Source organism: Micromys minutus, assembly GCF_963924665.1.
Source record: "Micromys minutus genome assembly, chromosome: 1".
Lineage (NCBI taxonomy): Eukaryota > Metazoa > Chordata > Mammalia > Rodentia > Muridae > Micromys > Micromys minutus.
The window spans coordinates 260121101-260141914 of record NC_137969.1 but is presented as its reverse complement, the minus strand read 5'-3'; the positions used below and the strand labels follow the sequence as shown (position 1 = coordinate 260141914).

Genomic DNA, 20814 nt, shown 5'->3' with positions numbered 1-20814 from the left:
GAGGAAACTGGAAAAGGGCATGAAGTTCAGGTTATCTGTGCCTAATGCTTAAAAGGATGCTAAGAGTAGAAATTTTAGGGTAGATGAATATTTGGGCACATATTAAAGCATGTCATAATAAGTTTAGTAAGAGTTACCTCCTAGGCTCATATATTTAAATGCTTAGTCCCTAGGGAGTGGAACTCTTTGAAACTATATATATATACATACATACATACATACATACATACATACATACATACACATACAAATATACATACATACATACATATAGTTTCTGAATGGCATTTGAGCCATGAAACAGTTTCTTTAAAGAGTAATAAACATTTGTTAGCACCAAAGAACTATTGACAACAGTAGTTTTAGCTACAAATATCCTGTAAAGTGCCTGTTTGTATACTTTCTACTGTGTTTCTTTGCAAAACCAGCAGGACTGGGGGTTGAAAGGGCTTCCAAAGTCAAAGTCACTGAAGAGATCACATCCCCCACCCCTTGAGAGGTGACAAGGTAGCAAAGGCTGAAATACACGAGGGATCCAGACAAATTTGGGTTTTAGTTTGATTTGGTTTGGTTTTTGAGACAAGGTCTCTCTACATAGCTCTTGCTGGCCAAAGGCTTCCTATGTAGACCTTGATGACCTAGAACTCACAAAGATCTGCCTGTCTCTGCCTCCTGACTGCAGGGACTACAGTGCTACACTATGCTATCAGACCCCTAGATTTGCTTATGATAGATCAAAGCAAAGAAGTACTAGGTTCCAAAATGCCCTTTTACCTAGTGCTTACATGTTGTGATAAAGTGTGTACCACTGTGGCTGAATTATTTTTTATTTGTACATCTAAAATGAAACAAAAAGATATGAAGAAGATTTTTAACCATGTGTTAGGTCACAAATCCGTGAATGCCCTGTATTCAATCAAACACCATTGGCCTGCTTGCTGGGTTATAATAAATGTGTTGAAACTGAGATCAGAATCTGCAGCAAACTACAAGAGCTGTGTACTGGGCTGAAGTGTCCTTTAGGCACCATAGGAATGGTAAGAAAGTTTAAGTATTGTATTTTTTTTTCTCTCCCAACAATGCAAGGCTTAAGGCAGAGGATTAATCTAATCTAACTACAGACAAATAGAGGGGACCTGCATTGGATCTTGCCACTAGAGGCATGTTCTCCCTATTGTTCCCTACCAAATCTCTCACAATCACACCCTTATCAAAGGTCTCGTGCTCACTGGCAGGAATGTTTGATCACTAATCAAAAGAGGCATTTTTGAGATAACCCAAAGGTTGTTTTGCGTACAGAGCACCTGGCAGAAGGCTACAAGGAGATGCCATTGTTGAGCCTTCCGCAGCAGTGGTGCTGTCTGACTTCTGTTCACATGCGGCCTCTACACTGCAAGTTCTGTTATTACCATAAACCTGGGGCACTGATTGTGTTATCTTTCAACAGAGTCTTTACTGCCATTGCATACGGGTCTATGGCCATTGGAGAAACACTTGTTTGGGCTCCTGAATATTCCAAAGCCAAAGCTGGAGCTGCACATCTGTTTGCTTTGCTGAAAAATAAACCAACTATAGACAGCTGCAGTCAAAGTGGAGAAAAACCAGTAAGCACAATAACAGAATAATAGAATATTCTGTTAAGATCAGGTGCCAAATGTTTGTATAGAAGAATTTTAGCAACTCCAGGATGAGTATCTTATTCCAGTCAGATTCTCACCTCTAATCCTAAAATATACGTTATATTTAAAACAATGTTTAAGTTTACTTGCCTAATGCCATAAGAATGTTCAAGGAAAGATTGATTACTAAGTCAAAATGTATTTAGATAACAGTGGTTTTGATCTTGCATCAATGTTGGCTAGATTTCATCCATTTTTTTTCTAATCACATTTTCAAGACAAACAGTGCCTTTTATGTCAGACAGTTTTTCAGGGAAAACATTTGCATAAGAGAAAAAGGAGGAACTGAATACATTTATTATTGTGCACACTTTAACTACAAACTTTAAGAAACCATGAGTATTGAAAAAGAAATAACAGAGAGCTAAATAATCTGAAGATTCACTTCTTGGTAACAGTCCTACACACTAAGTGCATCTTCAGTGTCAGAATCTTTCTAGAAATCTTATATTTAAAAATTAGAACCATTGTAAAGTATGTACTAAGTTTTCATTTAAAACTACACTATTTCTCTCTAGAATTTTAATAGCAGATCTACTTATTTGATAGCTTAAAGTAACAGTTTTAGGGGAGATGTAAAATTAATAAGATGCTTGTATGAATATTTGGTAACAGAAGTAAAATACCTTAAAATTCTCAAAATGGAATACTCAAAGATACATCACAGAAAAAAAATCAAACATATTGAAAAGTAAAGAACATGAGAATATTTTAAATATTTGGATTTATAAGTATATAATGCTGCTTTTATTTCTTTCTAAAAGTTCAAATAGAAATTGAGTATCTCACAGATATGCCCCCTTTAGAACTATATGAATATAAAAGCTGAGGAGGAAGAAAGGGAAGAAAGAGAAGGAGAAAGGGAAGAAGGGATAAATTATATGCATGACATAGAACACAAATATTTCATATAAAGACTACAAAACTACTCAGTATTTTATTTAATACACAATATTTCAGATTATCACTTCTGCTTTTAAATTTTGAAATCTGGGCAAATAAATTCCACATATTAATATAGACTAAAGCTAGCTGACAGACACATAGCAGCCTATTACATTTTTCTCCCCATGTATGCAAGACTAAAATTGTCCTTATTGTAATTAAAAATAATAAGAATAAACTTTGAAATGTGTTAAGATCTAGGGATTTTCTAGAACATTGCTCTGTGACTTTCCAAAGGCACCAGAGCATGTGCAGAAAGAATTGCTCTATCCATTTTCTGCTGTGTTTTAACATAGGAACAATAGTGTATGCTTATATGGGCAAAATGGAAAATCCACAGACCAAATCCAAACTTCTGTTCCCCTCTTAGATCTGGTGTGCATCAGAGTGGATATTTTATTCTGCTGCTAGAACCTTTAACCACATCTTAGTGTTTCAGACATGTTTTATTTGTATTTGTATGCTTGGGTTTGATACAAGTGTGCACATCTGTTGTGTAGGCTGGCCTGAAAATCATTATGTAGCCAAAAGTGATTTCTGAATGTCTGATCGTCCCACCTCCATCTCCCAAATGTCACAGTCACTCCACCCAGCATGCACAGTCCTGGGGATCTAACCTAGATCTTCTCAAAGGCTAAGCAAGTGCTCCTCCACTGAGCTCCACACCTACCCACCAAACAGGCTCTGTGCTTTTTCTCCTAAGCTCAGAAGACTGCACATGATTATTAAACCTATTAAGGACTTCATCTGTCTAAAGTCTTAACTTTAGTCTGCATCTACCTTGATCACAAAAGCCAAAAAATACTTGAATATGTTGAAGAGTGCTATTCAGTGGTAAAGCATGTGCTTAGCATGTATGAAGCTCTGGTCTAGACTTCCAGAAATACACACACATACACACACACACACACACACACACACACACACACACACACACACACACACACACACGGGGGGGGGAGGGAGGGAGGGAGGGAGAGGAGAGGCTGAGACAGAGAGACAGAGAGACAGACAGAGAGGAGGGGTACTAAGAAAAAAAGAGGAGAGGGAGGGAAAGAAGGGGAGAGAAAGGCCAACTGTGAATTTTAAAGGAACCCAAATCTTTGAGCCAAAGATAAATAAATAAAAATAAAATAAGTAATCATCATTAGTTACAGTTCTGGAAAGTTTTTTTTTTAATACTATCATTATTTGGAAAGATGGCCCAGCAGTTAAAAACACTGGCTGCTCTTCCAGAACACCTGGGTTCAGTTCCCAGCACTCGGGTGATAGCTCACAACTGTCTGTAACTCTAGTTCCAGGGAATCTGACTCCCTCAAACCGAAGCTCATAAAATTAAAATATTCACTTACCAAAAAAAAAATCACCAATAACTAAAGAGATTAAAAAACACAGAGAAAAGTAAACTTTCAGCTAGGTCTTATTGACAAAAAATGATTAACTGAAAATGAAGATAGCTCATAGTTCAAAGCAGTGTATATTAACTCTAAAACATAGTCCAGTTTTTAAAGTGAAACATGTATACAGAGTTTGTAAGACATTTCTAAGTTAAGGAGGAAACGATTTTTAAAGCTCAGACTAAATTTAAAAACAATAACAATAACAATATTTATTTAGTGAATATTTAGTCAGCAGAACAACCAGGCAGTGAGGACAAATGAAGGAATCTAGTGCTTTGCAGGAACATAGTCCAGCAGTGAAGACAGCAAGACAATGCACACATAAAAATCCCACATACAAGTGCTGATGAGGGCCAACCTTGAGTCAGTGGCTCTCTGGAGAGGAATCATGTTTGGCAACAGAATGGTGTGGGAACATGAACATTTTACAGTGAGCATTTATCCACAGCATGATCTTGAGTGGGACATTCTTAAATCCACTGTAAACACTGCCTTCTTCCTTTCACAGGACCCATGCGAAGGAAACTTAGAATTTCGAGAAGTCTCTTTCTTCTATCCTTGTCGGCCAGAAGTCCCTGTCCTTCAAGACATGTCCCTCAGCATTGAGAAAGGGAAGACAATAGCATTTGTTGGGAGCAGTGGCTGTGGGAAAAGCACATGTATTCAACTGCTACAAAGATTTTATGACCCCATGAAAGGACAAGTGGTAAGCAGGACTTAAAACACCTAAGCTGGGTGTTAGTGACCAACCCTTAAACATGCAGGTAATCCTAATAGTGCAAACACAAAGCCACACAGATAAATAAAAAAAGCAACTCTGTCCAACTCTTACTTAAGAAAGCAACAGCCCAGCAACAAGACTAGTGGGTAGGACTTTGACAATGTCAATGGCCCAGAATCTTGAGCTTTCCTGACAGCCTCAGTTCTTAATATTAAAGGATGTGTAATTCTCTCAGAATGTGTATGTGGGGACAAGTCAGCTTTCCCTTACATTATCATGGCCCCCTTACCTGAACTGGCTCAAGACCCTTAACAGTATCCACCCCTTGGCTGATCTCTCTGGCCTTCCACACCCTCAATTGTCAAGGCCATTTTGTAGGGGGATTGGGGGATAAGGATAAGGCTTTCTCCAAATCAACCTCCACTAAGCCGAGAGTCCTGATTTAATCTCAAAAAGAAACTGTCTTTTCTCCTTTGAACCCAATAATTACATTCTTTTAAAAAGAGTTTTGGTTTTTTTTAAGAATTATTTGTTTTATGTATATGAGTATACTGTAGCTATTTTCAGACACACCAGAAGAGAGCATTGGATCCCATTACAGATGGTTGTGAGCCACCATGTGGTTGCTGGGAATTAAACTCAGGACCTCTAGGAAGAGCCTTCAGTGCTCTTAACTGCTGAGCCATCATTTCAGCCCCCATGTTCTGGATTCCTATTACACTCCCCCACACTACATCTCTCCTCTCCTCCCTCCTCTTCCTATATACACAAAGCTTACATCTTGGCCCCTCCCTTACATAATAAAAACTATAGTTCCCCAAAAGTTAAAGATTGCCTCATTAATATTTTTATTAGATAATCTCTGTATTTACATTTGAAATGTTATCCCCTTTCCCCATCTCATCCCTTTCCCCCTTCCCCTTCCATTTGTCTTCAAGAAGATACACTCACTCCAAATCACCCTCTCCACCTCAGTGCCTTGGCATTCCCCTACAATAGGCAAACATGCCCTCCCTGGACCAAAGGCCTCTTCTCACATTGATGCCAGATAATGCAATCTTCAGCTACATATGCACCAGGAGTCATAGGTTGGTCCCTCAATGTGTGCTCAATGGTTGGTGTTTTAGTCCATGGGAGCTGTGCAGGGGTTGATTGGTTGATAATGTTATTCTTCATATGTGTTAATCTTATTCTCCTATAACTTAGAGTCTTTCTTCATTATAGAATCTCAACAAACATCTTGAAAAGCTGCTCACAAAGCTTGCTTGAACTAGGTGGCATCTACTTGTTTTTAGGCAGTATTAACACTCCCTCCTTGAAACCACTGGGGAATGGTTCCCCACCAACCAAAAACAGGGTTTAACATCACCAAAGCCCTTTGTGATATGGCTCTTGACTCCCTCTCCTTCTCTCTCTCACTGGGTGCTGAACATCTATCTCCACAACTTCTGAGTGCCTTTTTTTCTTGTTTCTCCACCTGCTCATTATGACTCTTTGTCTCATCTGGCTCAGTTCCAGAGTTCTTTCCCATGGCATCCTAGACCCTCTTCCTCAATCCCTCTCTGTTCTATTACCCTGTCTTCATGTCACCTTCTCTTTCTGAGTTGCTAGGGTGAATGGATCTTTCAGCTACAGAACTAACTCTCAGGGTAAAGAGGAGTTTTGCATTGTATCACTTCCCCAGTACCTAAAGTCCCAGGCACATAATAGTCAAGCTCATCAAACAGCAGATGAAGTCTATGTATCTGTGTGAATGAATACATATGGCCCAGAGCCAAGTGCCCATCTCTACACATGGGCTTCTATATCAATCAGCCAATTCTTTCAATGGGGATCAGTAATAGATTGGGAATCGATAAGTGTTGATTTACTTGATGGAGAGGTCAATCATTTTATAAGTGACTTCAAGACAGAATACTAGGTATAGTCTAGTCTCTGGGCATACCCCTGGAACCTGTGGTCATTCTAGAAATATATATATCAGTCTTTCAGTAAGCTGTAAGCTGGGCGCTCCTATCTAATGGATGATTTACGAACCTTCTTTTGGCAACATATACTTCAAAAATAGCTCAAATTCCTAGATTTCTTGTTACGATTTGTATATGTGTGAATAGCATGAAGTGTAACATGACACGATTGTTAACAAACTAGTCTCCACTCTGCTCTGGCAGCTGCTTGATGGCGTTGATGTAAAAGAATTGAACGTGCAGTGGCTGCGTTCCCAGACAGCCATCGTCTCTCAAGAGCCTGTGCTCTTCAACTGTAGCATCGCTGAGAATATTGCCTATGGTGATAACAGCCGCATGGTGCCCTTAGAGGAGATCAAAGAGGTCGCAGATGCAGCCAACATCCATTCTTTCATTGAAGGGCTCCCCAAGGTAAGGAACCAGCTGAAATCTTGAGCTACAAAGTGAGTGCTGAGTTTGATGTAGTCTCACATAAAGATAAATGCAAAAAGCAACCCTGATATTTTCATGTATTTTTTTCCAAGCATGATAGCCATTCATATATAATGCACTGGACTAACTTTGATATATTATGTCTTTGGTCTTGCAGTCTGCCTTGGAGCAGACACGGTGTTAAAAATAGTGTCACTCTGAAGTAAATATTTGAGGAAGAAATAAAAGTGAATCCTGCAGTTTACTGCATTTTCTTCAGATAGATTCTTTTTAAGACAAGATCTCTCTGTGTGGTTCTAGTTGATCTGGAACTAACCATGTAGACCACACTGTCCTCTAATTCACAAAGATCCACCTGCCTCTGCCTCTGAAGTGCTGGGATTAAAGGTATATACCACCACACCTATCCAAAAATAGATTATTTTTTCTTTTTTCTTTCTTTTTTTTTCTCCTTTTGGTTTTGCAAGACAGGGTTTCCCTGTGTAGCCCTGGCTGTCCTGGAACTCATTCTATAGACTAGGTTGACCTCAAACTTAGAGATCTACCTTCCAAGTTCTTAGATTAAAGGTGTACCCACCACCACCCAACAAGAGTAGATTTTCTATCACAAACTGATCTTGACATCTGTCCCAGTCTGAGAACATAATATCCATGTAAAACTCTGAAAGATGAGGTCAGTTTGCAAGTAACTGTCAATATAACAAACAGCACACAGTTGCACATAGAGCAGACACTGTGGGGTCTTCCCCAACATCTAGATAGCATCAATCTTAATTTCTTCAGGAATAATTTAACAAATTTACTGGTTGCTACCCTGTTAGTCACTGTTGACTTATTTTACCTTTATTTCAGACTTTATGGATTCACCCATCTGCCATGTCCTGATGGCTCCGATTCTATACCTCCTATCCTCACCCTTGTCCAAACAGTTATAAATTCATTATATTTACTTAACACACAGCTACCCAGACTTGCTTTTTGTATACCATCAAGCTATTACTTATGACAAATCAAATGTAATCACATGCCTACTGAAAAGAAAATGAGATATCTGGTCATGAGGAAATCTAATCTCCTCACATGGGGCACCAATGTTGTTAAAAAATGATGCCCCGGATTTTGGCACCAATGTTAGGAAAAGGATGAAGAGTGGGGGGGGGGGGATATGGCCCATGGAGGTGTGGCGAGGTCTGGGGGCAACAAAGATGCCTCTGGGGTACCCATGTTGGGAATCCCTTCCCCCTGAGGGACAAGCCACACGATGGTATAGTACAGAATAGAGTTTATTCAGGTCATGGAGGAGTTAAGAGGGTAGAAGATACAGAGAGAGAGAAAAGAGGGATAGAGAAGTAGAGGAGTAGAGGCTGACTATGAGCACATGGGGAGGAGAGAGGGGAGGAGAAGAGAAGGGGCAAAGGAGGAGAGCAAGAGAGAGAGGAGGAGGCAAGCAGCCCCTTTTTTAGTGTCATGTAACTGAGGCAGAGCATACCTGGCTATTGTCAGATAACTGAGGGGCAGGGTTTACAGAATCTCAACACCTACAGAAATAATTGTTGGACACAAAGAACATTCAGCTTGGTGCCCATGGATATGTGAGCAAAGTCATGGCAAGATAGGTTACAGATGTGCTCAACAAATAAGTCATGCCCAATATGGTGACTCACAGCTGTAATCACAGGACTTAGAATGGTGAGACAGAAGGACTGTTTGAAGCCACCTGGGGTACGTAGCAAGACAATAACTCAAGAAAAAATGTCCTATGTCACTTATAGAGTGATAAGTGTTTGGACCAGGGAGAAGAATATATACAAGTGTAGTGTTTAATGAGCCCGAGAAGGTATGACTGAGCACTTAAATACCAAGTCTTAGATTCATTTCTTGTAGCTTCCATAAAATGCCCTTAAGCAACTTAAGGTAAAATTTACTTGGCTTTCAGTTGCAGGCTACAGTCCATCCCCTTGGAGAAGTCAAGGCAGCAGGAATCTGAAGCACCTAGTCACTTTGTATCTGTATTCAAGAGCAGAGTACAAAGAATTAATGTGTACATACCTGTGCTCAGCTTCTTTTCTCTACTCATACAATACAGGACCTCCTTCCTAGGGAATGCTGCCACCCATTGTGGGTAAAATAACCAAGATAGCTTCTCACAGACATTCCCACAAGCCACCCTAATCTAAACAATCCTCTCTGGGTTTACTTTCCCAGATGACTCAAGATTTATGTCAAATGGGTACTTAAGACTAACCATTGAAGCAAGCCATGAAATTTTAACCTTAATAGTTTCTAAAGACTTACTGAGAGATTGTGAACAGGGATGACATCTAGAACTGGACATTTACTCACCCAGAGGCAATGTAAGTGGTGACATGAAGTGACAAAGATGAGGAGCTGGAAGATCCACTATGAGAGTTTAGGGAATGAGTTCTTAAAGTCTAAATTCATAAGCATACAGTGAAATATAAGGAAACAGATTTGAAAGGTCCAGGAGCATGAAAGCAAACTGGCCATAGTGGGGCATGCCTGTATTCTCAGTTCCCAGAAGGACTCTGTTTCAAAACAAGACAAAACAAACAAACAAAAGCATAACTGGAGAAACTGGCTCAAGATTGTTCAACAACCAAAAATCTCTCTAACACTAAACATCCTGCTGAGGCAAAACAGAAAGCAGTGGTCAGACTCCCAAATGGAGAAGGGCAAAGAAACTACACAGAGGTTATTTATTCCTTTTAACTGAGCTTTGAAGATTGCATAGAAGTTCTTCAGACAGGGAAGGGTGAAACCATCCTGAGCAGATAAAATAACAATATATACATACCTAAAAGAAGCTTTAGATACAAGGGAGATTTTAAAGAATCTGATTCGTATGTCAAACAATAAAGGATTGAAGCAAGGCAAAAACAGAGAAGTATTCAATGTAGAAAACCCCAGGCTAAAACATTTGACCTCAATAGAAATGGTATACTTCTAGATGTTTTTAGACAGGGAAATGGCATGATCCAAAAAAAAAAAAAAAAAAAAGTAAAAAAAAATTTTTTTTTTTTAAGGATAGAGACATAGCTTAGCAGTAAAGACACGCACCATCAAAACTAAGGACCACATAGCCAAAAAACGGGAGAGGAGGGGGAACTGCTTCTCTTAAGCTTGTCCTCTGATCTCAAAATGCAGATAGTGGTATGTGGGTGCCTACACATATAAGCACACACACACACACACACACACACACACACACACACAAAATAGGTGAATTTTTTAAAGATTATTGTTGTTGTCTCTGGGCTTTTGTTTGTTTGTTGTTTTGAGAGAAGGACTTGAAATGCTAACTTAGCTCTTGACTCTTCTGACTCTACCTACCAGGTGCAGAGGTTGTCTGTTGTCTCTAAGGATGACATTTCTGAAGAAAAAAAAAACCCACCTGTCCAAAGTAACTTTTTGGAGGGTTAGAAGTCCCAAGCCAGTCTGGGTTGCACAGTAAGAATCTATGTTTAAATGGAGAAAAATGGCTAGAGCTGCGGCTCAGCACTTAACAGCTTAACTGTTCATCTTGCAGATCTGGGTTCGATTCCTAGCACCTACTTCAGGCTGCAACTTCAGTTCCAGGAAATCTGACAACTCTTCTGGCTTTCAAGCACACTGAACACTTGTTCATAGACACACAAGCAGGCATGACACCCATACACATATAATTGAGCTATTAATTAGAAATGAAATAGAGATAGGACAGATAGGGAGTGGGAGAGAGCTAGGTTTCTGTTTGCTCTTCCAGGAATTCAAGAAGTATTATGGGGGTGGTCACATATACTAGTAATGGATTAGGAGTTCAGGAACAGCCTCAGCTATGTGGCAAGTTCAAGACTGGTTTACTTGAGGCCCTGGCTCAAAAAGAAATAAACAGAAGGACCCAAAGGCTCCGGTGGGGGCAGAAGCTTGTGTTAAAGCACTGGTGAGACTCCGTGGAGGCATGGCAGGAGCAGAGTGTGGAACATGACCACGTGGGTATGGCTTTGGGTAGGACATAAATGCCAGGCTCTCTGACTTGCAGAAGACATGCATCCAGCTTTCTGGGGATATAATCACAGAGGGTTCGCTTGAGATGGAAACCTCATTCTTCACCTGGTGGTTTTAAATGCTCTTAATTGTTTTAAACTGAGAAGCAGGGAGTATAAATTCATCTGTGTTTACTATCAACTTTTCTCTGTGATTCTCCTCTGTGCTATAATTCTGAGGTTTCCTTTGAAGGAGCTGTTAGTTCAATCTCTAGCATTATTTAAATGGGATGTGCTGGCACATGCTTATCATCCCAGTACTCAAGAGGTGAGAAAGAAGGATCAGAAATTCTTGTTTTGTTTTGGTTTTATTTTTTTAAGATTTGTTTATGTATTTATGTATATGAGTACACTGTAGCTGTCATTAGATACACCAGAAGAGGGCATCAGATCTCATTACAGATGGTTGTGAGCCACCATGTGGTTGCTGGGATTTGAACTCAGGACCTCTGGAAGAGCAGTCAGTGCTCTTAACCACTGAGCCACCTCTCCAGCCCAGGATCAGAAATTCAAGGTCAGTGTTGGCTGCATAGGGAGTTCAACCCCAGCCCAGGCTCACTCTAACCCAGTAAAGAAAAAATAAGAGAAAGGAAGGGAGGGAGAGAATAGGAAGTCAGAAGAAATTCCTTCATAGGGAAATAATAGCCATAGCCTGCATAGGACTGAGAATAGATTTCAGGTGAGCCAGGACACACCTTTCAAGAGTACTGAAATGTGAACTCTTCAGATGTCTCTCTCCCACAGTTGCTAATGTGCTTTGTTAACCTGCATGTTTCTGAGACAGAAATACGACACCCAAGTGGGACTAAGAGGCGTGCAGCTTTCTGGCGGCCAGAAACAAAGACTGGCTATTGCAAGGGCTCTCCTCCGGAAGCCAAAAATCTTACTGCTGGATGAGGCCACTTCAGCCCTTGACAATGAGAGCGAAAAGGTAAATACCTTCTTCTTTCATGAAAAATGTGAGTGTGTGGTATCACAAAGACCAAGCTCAAATTGAGGGAATGAAGGCCCGGTGGTGGTGAGAAGAGAGGGTTGAAGCCAGGCTTCAGAAAATATTTTCTCCTATGAAATCATCTTAGAGCAAAATGAGTTCAGATCTGAAAGTATCTGACCAGGAAAAAACCCAGGGAAATGTTATTTTCTAGTTTGTTCTTTTCCACTGATGCTAAATCATCTTGTAAAGGGAGAGTTTATATGTGAAGGAGGAAGTTGGTACAGGGAGAACATTCTCATAGGCTACCTTCCTAGGCTTTTCCTGTGGTTAGAGAAAAATGAAATGGTGAGGGACATGGGTAGGGAAATACAAGCTTTTGGTTTTGAGCTTGGGTCTCCTAATTAACCATACCATTCACAGGCATTGTTGTAAATGCTCTTCCAACCCAGTCCTACTTTAGTAATTTTTTCCCCCATTTCTATCTGGCAGAGTGAATATTTCCCAAAGTCAGACAGTAAAGCAAAAGGAAATCACGAGGTTACCATAATGACTAAGCTCAGGCTTGCTTAGGAAGATCTACCCCAAACTGAAAGTCACTTGGTCCTTTTTTCTTCCAGATGGTTCAACAGGCCATTGATAAAGCCCGGAGAGGGAGGACCTGTCTTGTGGTGGCTCACAGACTCTCCACAATACAGAATGCAGATATGATTGTCGTCCTGCAAAACGGAAGAATCAAGGAGCAGGGAACTCATGAAGAGCTCCTGAGAAATGGAGATGCATACTTTAAATTAGTATCTGCACATTAGTAGTAGCTTCAGCGGCTGCACTGATGCTGCCAGTCTTGCGTGCACTGGGATCTTGGAATGGAGAGTACATAGTCATTTCTTGGCCTGTTCTAGACTCTTGCTGCATAGTCAAGACCTAGAATCCTGTCACTCGAGTACAGACATGTTCTGTTCAAGTGTCTTCTCTTTAGATTTTTAAAAGCAAGCCAAGGGAGCTAGAGAGGTAGCTCTGAAGTTTAGAGGACCTGGATTTGATTCTCAGTATCTACATGATGGCTCACAACCATCTGGGACTCCAGTTCCACAGGGTCTGCTCATCTATTTTGATCTCTGTGGGTACCAGGCACACATGTGTAGCACATCCCCATATACAAGCAAAACATATTTTTTAATTAATTAGAAAAAAATTAAGCCAAATGTTTACAAAATCTACCTGGAGAAAGTGCCTTTATCTCTTATTCCATAAGCATCTCCTAACACAATCCTTGTAAACAGCTTTAGGCAAAATAAAGCCATTTCTCTATCAAAGTGCTGTGATGTACAAAAGAACATCATCTAGTTGAAAAGTTCCAGCTGAAAGGGTGAGATGCAGAGAGTTAGGCATGTGGCACCACAGAGAGCATCTTTAATTGGGAAGACAGCTTTGTAGCGTATAAGCATACTATCTGTGCCTCCTTTTTCTCTAGCCTGTATAAATACTCAATTTCTAAAATTCTGTTATATCCCCTCATTGGGTATGAGTGGGGGAGCTTGAGAGTAGCAAAGTAGCCAGTAGGGGGAGATGGCTCCTGTTACGCCCCAGCTAGTACAGAGCCTCACAGGACTAGTCCTTCCTAAAGATTCCATTCCAAGCATTGAGTGTTCTGCATGAAGCATCAGCTTACTGAAGTATGAACACTAACTTAAAATAAATGATCCTTCTATTGCAAGTGAGAATTGCTTCTCTGTATTGAATCAAACAATTTATTTAAATTCATATGTGCTTAATAAATTTAATATGTGATTTACAAATTCTATATAAATAACAATATTAGTTAACTGAGTCATGGTTTCCCTTTGCTTGAATGCATAATGCCATCTTTACTCCCTCTCTTTTAAAAATTATTTTGTTAAGATATGTGTTATGTGTGGTAATGGATGTCATTGTGTCATCTTTATACATGACATTTTCATTTCATACATACTTTGATTGCATTCACCAACTGTCACCTTCCTTTGTCTATCTACTTCTGTAAACTCTCTTCCCAACCAGTCCCCTCTCTCCCTCCCTCTCTTCTCCCCCCCTCGTGTGTGTGTGTGTGTGTGTGTGTGTGTGTCTGTGTGTCTGTGTGTGAGAGAGAGAGAGTGTGTGTGTGTGAGTATGTGTGTGCATGCATGTGCATGCATAAAATTTAATGATGGTTTGACTTAAAACTGATTCAGCCACTGTTTGTTGGAGTATAAACTGCTTTGTCTCTAGAAAAGTAATCTTGTAATCTTGTCATTTCTACCTAGGAACTTTATAATAAAATTATTTTATCTCACAGTAGCCCATACTTTTCTAGAGTCTTAAAAAATTAATCAGAAGTTTAATGAATTTGATAGTCCAGGCATGTATCTGGTAGAGTACCTGTCTAACACCCACAAGTCTCAGAGTTTGATCTCCAAGGACTGCATAGACAGGCATGATGAATGCACACCTGTCCTGAAATTTCAGCACTGGAGAGGTAGAAACAGGTCATCCTTTACTACACAGGGAATGTAAAGCCTGGACTGTCTGAGCCCACATCTCAAAAAAAAAAAAAAAAAAAAAAAAAAAAATCAGGGAGCTAGAGAGATGGCTCAGTGGTTAAGAGTTCAAATGCCAGCACCACATGGTGGCTCACAACCATCTATAATGAGATCTGATGCCTTCTGGTGTGTCTGAAGACAGCTACAGTGTACTTAATATATAGTAAGCAAACAAATCTTTAAAATAATAAATCAGAATAACAATAAGTAGTAATTAAGGATGACCAGTGTATCACTGCGCATATAGATCATGGGGGTAAACTGTTCAATATTAAGCAAGTGCATAACACTTTGAAGTATGCAATTTTAGCTGTTTAAGATTAATATTTTTAACATAAGAAAAGTTTATTTTTATATTAGTGAAGGAAAAGAAAAAAAGCACATAGTAAAAAGTTTATAAAGACACAATTGTTTTCAGGAAGTGAAATGAAGTTAGTTTGTATCTATAAGTTTTTGTTCATTTCAGTTAGCACCAGATTGTCTCTTTAAAAAATGACAACGTTTAAATTTTTTCATTAGGACTGGAGATAGGACTTAACAACAGGGCATCTGCCTAGCACCAGGAGGCTCTGAAAATTTAAAAAGGAAGCAAGAAAAATAAATAGCCTTTATTGAAGTATAAACCTCTGGTTTAGTATAGCAGTAGGGGTACTTACAAATAAAATCTGCATTTATACATAAATGCTTCCCTTAGCATTCAAAGAGGTAAATATATTTTTAAAATATTAATCCAGATGTATAGCTGATTGATTTTATGACTGAAGTAGCAGTTGCAGAGAAGAAGTAGGGTCACTTGTGGGAGCATACATACAATTTAGCATCCCACAGAATGCTATCACAGACTTAGTTTATGTTAAAATTCCCTAAACATACCACCTTCCAGTTCCTTCAGAATTTGGTTGTGGCTGGATCTCCCAGAGTCTCTCTTTAAAGCCCAGGTCTAAAATGTGTCCTCAGTCTATGTGTAAAAGATTGTGTGTTGTTCTTTCTGATTATCTGGTGGACAAGCATGGTCTGTTAATACCATTCTTGCTTCCCCGGATGTGCTACATAAGGCAAGATGAGCAGAATGTAAGTAGCAAGGTCTTCATCTAACTCTCCTTGATTAGTACTGTGTATAAGCCACATAGAATTTTACTCATTTCTGGAGATACTCATAAACAGTAACTATCACAGGAGAGGAAGCTATCAGAAAACAAAATTAATAGCACAAATAAGCCACAGGCAAGTGACTGGTTACATATACATAATGAATTGCTTTTAGAGATGGTGTCATGAATCAACGGATGGATACAGTATCGATTTCCTACAACCACACTTTCATAGAAGGAAAAAGAAACTCTCCCGAGACAGAGAACTTTCATGTGTAATTATTTGGTTACAATTTATGTAATACCTTGCAAGTGACAGTTTTGAGGCTTCTATGAGTCAACCTTTGAACAATTACAGCCAGAGGTGAGTCCAACATCCCAGGGAGTAAAATGCACCGGACAAAACTTCAATGCAGAGTCACAGTGTGAGGAATTGAATATAATTTTAAATGCCTGTTTACAAGTTTAATATCAGGAAGTATGGAGTGGCTGACCAGTAGTCTCCAGCTATTTCTCTTCTAAACTTGGTAGGTTTGGTTCCTTAGTCAGCCAGGCCAATGAGTAACAATAGCACAGTAGATTACAAATAAAGACACACAAAACAGTAAAATAATAATAATAATAATAATTCCACAAGTTCACCCTCTAGGAAATGAGCAATTCTAACATTTCACATCCTAATTCTTTTTAAAACAGCACAGAATATTGTTTTTTCTAACTTTTTAATTTTATTTTTCTAGTTATATGGAAGATATTCTAAGAAAATATATTTCACTGATTTCTATAATCTTAATTAAACAAGACAAAAATACAAACAGTTTTTCCAATGTAAGAGGTATCCTGAGAAAAAGAAACAAAGACAGAGAGACAGAGACAGAGAAAGATAGAGAAAAGGGCCCAACTTTTATATATATGTGTACTCTGACAAACTCAATTTTAAAAACAAACATAACTAAAAATTAAATCAGATAAATAAATGAAATCATTAAATTACTTGCATTTTACTCACTATAATAAGGAAAATAAAGTCATTTCAACATATACAAATTTTAAAGTACAGAGTATTATAGATAGAATGCTGCTAAAATGCACATTTAATCATTTGAAGTAGAAAACTAACCATTAAGATTTTAATCTGGGGCTGGAGAAATGGCTCAGCAGTTAAGAATATTTTGACTGCTCTTCCAGAGGTCCTGAGTTCAAATCCCAGCACCACATGATGGCTCACAACCATCTGTAATGAGATCTGATTCCCTCCTCTGGTGTGTCTGAAGACAGCGACAGTGTACTCTAAAAAAATAAATAAATATTTAAATATTAATAATAAAAATATAAAAGAAACCCTTTAAAAAAGATTCTAATCTGGTTGTCAATACATGAAACAAAACTAGAACTAAAATAAAAATAGAACTAAACTAGATATATTCTTAATTTTTTTAACTTAAGGCAGTGATAGAGGGGAAACCACAGAAATTCTGTATACCACCTAAAATTCATAACCAATAGTTTACCTTTTAGTGAATTTTAAAATATTCATGTTTTCAGAGCATAAAAAGAAGTCACAGCCCTAAGCATCATTTTGCCTTACCATGCTAGTGTGAAAGTAGCTCCCTGCAGAGCGAGTAGAATTTTAAGAATGGAAAAACTTCACTAAATCTGACTTTCAGGGTATTCATACTAAAACACACAAGTAAACATGTCACTGGCAATGCATTTCACTTAATAATTACATACTAAATAAAGCATGTCATGCCTCCTACAAAGTATATACAGCAGAATGTGTATATAGCACGATGTTCTGTTCCCAAAATATTTATTAAGTGGTTTAATTGCTCTCCAGTTATTAATACACTATTTAACTATGATATTGCCTAAAATATGCTAATGCCAAGGACATCGGAATTATAATGTATGTGTGTACCTTACCCAAACTTAACTCCCACAGTCTTAAGTAAAATACTTATTCTTTGGAAGAAGTATCCAAACTTACTTTACTTCAAAGTACAAAAGTTAGTAAACTGTAACCCAATATAGCTCATTTTTAAAATTAAAGTTGAGATACCTCTAGAATAATGCTACAAAGATCATTTTCAACAGATGAGTTCGCCTGTCTAACGTAGAGTGTATATGACTCGACAATCTTGTTAAAATGCCACAAAATCAATGAATATATCCTTTAAACACATTTCCACCAGCCACAAAGATCATTGCTGGCTAAACTGAATGGAAAAAAACCTACTTAGGGAAGGGGTGGGGGAGTTAAGGAACAGGTATGCAAGAGAAATGAATACTGATCAACACTGAAGCCAGAGCACAACTTTCTGAAATGATGAGAAACCGGATGGCAGAATCCTGGGTAATTAGGGTCATTAAATTGGGTGCAAAATTGAGCTGTACAAATCCTCTTACTTTCAGCTGAATTAGACAATTACTTGAACTCTGGAATGAGGAGACCATCTACTTTTTTCCCCCTCCTACTTCAGGACCTAAAACAGAATGGCCAAAAACCTGAAAGCTAGAAAGATTGGTTCCCCCACAGGTGAAATATTGAATGTTTCCAACATTCGAGCAGAGTTCAGGTTGAAGTGAGCATAATGTAAATCAACTCATTGTTTTGGCCCTTTCAAATGGGTTGCCAAGAGAGGAGAGAAAACTTGATAAGCAGGCTCCAATTTCTATGTGTTGATTTAGAAATCTTGAAGCTTGCAGGAGCTCAATTCATCTAAGGGAAGAAACTTAAAGAAAGGAAACCAAACAAGGAAGCTGGTGTGGAATTCAGCACTGGTACAAATTGGAGAACAAGAAATTTTCTTAATAATAATAATACAAAAAAGCAAGAAAGCCTTCATTGTGTTTTAAGTGACAAAATTAGAATTCCTTTATTTTTAGGCTCAGGGTCTGGTTTCCTTTTGATATTAAGTAGCCATGACGCATTTACAGAGTCCAAACTGTTGACCATTCTTATCGTGCTTGGCAGAAGATTAAATTTAAATCTCAAAGATTTAGTCCTCTCCAGCTAAGTAGCAAGGAACAGCAAGGGCATTTTTTTTTTTTTTTTCCTTTCAACCTTCTCTAATGGAGAACCCATTTAAATCATGTGGGTGCAGAACTGGGTGGCTTCAAATACCAGTAATCAGATTCACTCTTAAGAGCTCAGTTGCTCTGGGCCTTAATATTTTGACAATCTAGAGAAAAGCACTTGTTCAATAAAAGTCAAGAGAAGACTAGAACTATATCCTAGTGAGGGCAAATCTCAGGTGACTCTTTGTCCTGGGGATGTGTGTCTTTTGCCAGAATAGTACCAAGGTCTTGTTTGTCACTGTTTTTGTTTGTTTGTTTTTTAATATATATGATCTTTAAAATATTGATTGTTTCCATTGTTAAAAAGACACCAATACAACTTGAATGTAAGGGAAAAAGTAACACTGCTTGGCAGAGGCAAGAAAGATAAAAGTAGAAATGTCCTAGATTATCTGCAGGGGGATTTGAAAGACACTTGTGGCTTACTTGAGAAGCTTCATTTAGCATTGAACATTCTGTTCCTGGTGACAGCGCAGTGGGAATTCCCACTCCAACAACCCATGAAATGTTACTGCATAATTATTCACCTTCTGAGGCCCATTAGAACTTATCAGCAGAGAAAGAAATTTAATTTAAACTCACCCCTCTGTGCTACAGAATGGCAGGGACAGGAGATCAAAGCACAAAGCTCTGTCCTTCAGTGGTTTGCAACACCTAGGCACAATAGGGTGAGAGAAGAAGCATTCCAGTGCTTCCTGGCTTTCCGGACCAGAGGGGGTTGGGGTGGGGGTGGGCTTGCATCACCAGCTGGTTTCAGGGAAGAGACTGTGCTCTGAAGAGGGAGTTGTCAATTACGTTCTAGAGCTGCGGGTGGCCACATTACTTGTATCTGCTGCTGCAAGCTCCTTGCATCACTTGTGTTGAGCACTGTACACACCAAGTAAAAAACCCTTCCTTCCCCGTTATGGGGTCAATGGAAATAAGGATTCTTAACTACAGAAGTAACTATGAGAGCCCTGTTTTGCACAGGTGTGCATCCCTGAGTGTGTTCCTGTTCGCGCTTAAGAAGAGTTTCCACAAAGCCTCAGTCTCGGTGCCTCATACCATTACAAAATGGTACACGGGCACCGTCAATAATTTTCAAATCTGACCCTTGGCCAATCTCAAGGACACAAAGTAGATCCCAGCTAACCCATAGGTCTGGGGCCTAAAGGGGTCTACAAAAGTCCACGGTGGGAAAAGTTTTGCCAAATACCGGCTCTTTTCCTCAGACAGCTACAGGCACATTCTCCAAACGAGGATACTCTTTCCAAATGTTTGATCTTTCCTTTTGGGTCTTTTAAAATATCACCAATATGACCTGGAGAAGATTCCTAGTGCCTTGGTACTCAGTGGCCCAAACAATAAAGTGGGCAAGCAGAGAGAATGAAAGTTAACAGTAGTTGACTGATGATGATGATGATGATGATGATGATAATAATAATAATAATAATAATAATAATAATAACAATAGAGAGGTGGGTTTTAGGTACAAGGCTTTAAGAAAATTTTATTTCTCAAAGTACCATGAGTCTGTACCTTCCTATCATCTTCTCTGCAAGGTGGCTAAATTTATTCCTAAATCCAAACACAGACAAAAACAAAACAAAACCCCAACCAAACCAACCACCAAAAAAAAAAAAAAAAAAAAAAAAAAACAAACAAACAAACAAAAAAAAACGCCACTGCTTTCTCTGCCAGCCAGACTCAGTGGCAGGCAGTTTAGGGGAGGGGGGATGCTGATGGAGCCCAAGGTCAGGCTGAAGAACCGCGGGCTTGGGGCTCTGCAGCGCGGTCGCGGGGCACAGGGTGGCGCTCGCTGTCCGCGCAGAAGGTGCAGGCGGCCGCCTAGCCTTTGTGTGCGCCGGAAGCCCAACGGGCTCCAGCACTATGGTCAGAGACACTCCAGGCTTCCACTGCTACCCGGGAGCAGCAGGCGCCAGTACAGCTTAGCAGCTGGAAGCTTTCCTGGGGTGGCTGGGGATCT

General features: G+C 39.2%; 1 protein-coding gene across 1 annotated transcript in view; it reads left to right on the top strand.

The window, feature by feature from the left end:
* The window catches only part of ABCB5 (ATP binding cassette subfamily B member 5), a gene marked incomplete at both ends in the record, with an annotated part of 107555 nt that extends 94628 nt beyond the window's left edge, over positions 1 to 12927 (top strand). Inside the window, 5 exons of the mRNA XM_080940602.1 lie at positions 1448 to 1604; positions 4533 to 4730; positions 6917 to 7123; positions 11972 to 12118; positions 12739 to 12927. Of these exons, the coding sequence (XP_080796728.1) occupies positions 1448 to 1604; positions 4533 to 4730; positions 6917 to 7123; positions 11972 to 12118; positions 12739 to 12927 (898 nt within the window). The remainder of the gene's footprint in view (positions 1 to 1447; positions 1605 to 4532; positions 4731 to 6916; positions 7124 to 11971; positions 12119 to 12738) is intronic.
* Between the last annotated feature and the right edge of the window lie 7887 nt (positions 12928 to 20814).